Raw genomic sequence first — 2,126 nt, forward strand, 5'->3', positions numbered from 1 at the left:
CTGCGTTCACGTCATCATTACACAACGTATTTTAAGACGAAACTCCTGGGAAATTTAAAATTGCAAATTAGTAAACTAAAGCGGCCGTATTGGCATGTGTTGCAATGTTAATATTTCATCATTGATATATAAACTATCAGACTGTGTGGTGTTTCAGTCGGCCTTTAAAAGCAAAGGATTTGTTTTATTTCTTGATTCATACAAATGTTGCATATTATATATAAAGGTTTGTAAAAATAAAAACAAAGCAAAAGAAAGATGTGACGTGTGATGACGTGGCATTCGCTCGCTGCTATTGGCTGACCCTGCTCGTGGTGTGGACCAATCAGCAAGCAGCTGCGGAAGCCGTGTGAGGCTCCCCCCGCAGCCTCGCCAGCCCGCCAGTGGACGCTGCTATGGTGCCCACACGCCATCCGGCACACTAACATCCTCCATTCCGCTTTAACGAAGGAGGAGAAGTCGTCGACGAATATGAGTAAAGTGGAGGCGCCATGTCGCTCCAGCGCCTCCCTCAAGTTCACCATTGACAACATCCTCAACCTGAAGACGAGCGGGCGGGGCTCCGACGGACGTCACCCCGGCGGAGAGGACCAGGACTCGGTCACCGCGACGAGTAAAGGCCGCAGCCTCCAGAGAGCCGGATGTGGTGAGCAGTGATTAATGGAAGGCGACTAAGAGCATTGTTTTATTGTCCATGTTCTTCTCCATAAAAGACCCCGGTGTTGAGGAGCGGAGAAGGGCGGCGGACGCGCGCCTGGAGAGCGGCGACAGCAGCTGCGAGGACTCCATCATCCCGGAGACACTTCAGGCGGACTGCGGCCCGGGCAAGAAGAGCAAAATAATGACAAAAAAGAAGACGCGCACCATTTTTTCCAAGAGACAGATCTTCCAGCTGGAGACTACCTTCGACATGAAGCGTTACCTGAGCAGCGCCGAGCGCGCATGCCTGGCCACCTCCTTGCAGCTCACCGAGACGCAGGTGAAAATATGGTTCCAGAACCGCAGGAATAAGTTGAAACGGCAGATCTCCAGCGAGATCGACGGACCCGGGAGCGACCTCCCGGAGGCGGTGAAGCCGGGGTTGGTGTCTCATCTCCCGGCCTTGTACAAGGAGAGCAGCCTGCTGGGGAGGTACTTGATGCCCGTGCCGCTGCCCGTCGTCTACCCGGGCTCCCCCGCGCCTTACTTCTGCTTCTCCAGCACCAGCAACTACTTCAGCCTCTATGACGGCGACCTATGACGCTAAACAAAAGGGCAAAAATGACACTTTGATTTTATTTTTCTTCTTTTTATTTTTTTTTTAGTGCCAAACATGGAGCATTTATAAGCCAACATTTCGAGGCGCAGACTGAACGTGGGATATTAGGAACCCATCACTCATGTTTTGCTGTTATTTATTTATGAATTCGGGTTCTGTGTAGGCCAGGGGTGTCCAAACTATTTCCACTGAGAAATGAAAGCATGCTGGGAGCCATTTTTGATATTTTTGATTTTCAAACCCATTGGGGCTCCATTTGTGTTAAAAATAAGTCATATATGTATATATATTAAAAATAAGTCATATATATATATATATATATATATATATATATATATATATATATATATATATATATATATATATATACATATATGACTTATTTTTAACACACATGTATATATAGGTATGTATGCATGTGTGTGTATATATATATATATATTTATATATATATATAATATGTATGTATATATACATATATATATATATAGGGCTTCACGGTGGCGGAGGGGTTAGTGCGTCTGCCTCACAATACGAAGTTCCTGCAGTCCTGGGTTCAAATCCAGGCTCGGGATCTTTCTGTGTGGAGTTTGCATGTTCTCCCCGTGAATGCGTGGGTTCCCTCCGGGTACTCCGGCTTCCTCCCACTTCCAAAGACATGCACCTGGGGATAGGTTGATTGGCAACACTAAATTGGCCCTAGTGTGTGAATGTGAGTGTGAATGTTGTCTGTCTCTCTGTGTTGGCCCTGCGATGAGGTGGCGACTTGTCCAGGGTGTACCCTGCCTTCCGCCCGGTTGTAGCTGAGATAGGCGCCAGCGCCCCCCGCGACCCCGAAAGGGAATAAGCGGTAGAAAATGGATGGATG

At 47.4% G+C, this 2,126-nt stretch overlaps 1 protein-coding gene across 1 annotated transcript; it reads left to right on the forward strand.

The window, feature by feature from the left end:
- The first annotated feature begins 372 nt into the window (after window positions 1-372).
- hmx4 (H6 family homeobox 4) lies at window positions 373-1,542 on the forward strand. Its single transcript, XM_061880267.1, has 2 exons — window positions 373-646; window positions 714-1,542. The coding sequence occupies exons 1-2, from the start codon at window positions 472-474 to the stop codon at window positions 1,238-1,240; spliced, it is 702 nt and encodes a 233-aa protein (XP_061736251.1). The 5' UTR covers window positions 373-471; the 3' UTR covers window positions 1,241-1,542.
- The last annotated feature ends 584 nt before the right edge of the window (window positions 1,543-2,126 follow it).

The sequence above is a fragment of the Nerophis ophidion genome, linkage group LG20 (assembly GCF_033978795.1).
Source record: "Nerophis ophidion isolate RoL-2023_Sa linkage group LG20, RoL_Noph_v1.0, whole genome shotgun sequence".
Classification (NCBI taxonomy): domain Eukaryota; kingdom Metazoa; phylum Chordata; class Actinopteri; order Syngnathiformes; family Syngnathidae; genus Nerophis; species Nerophis ophidion.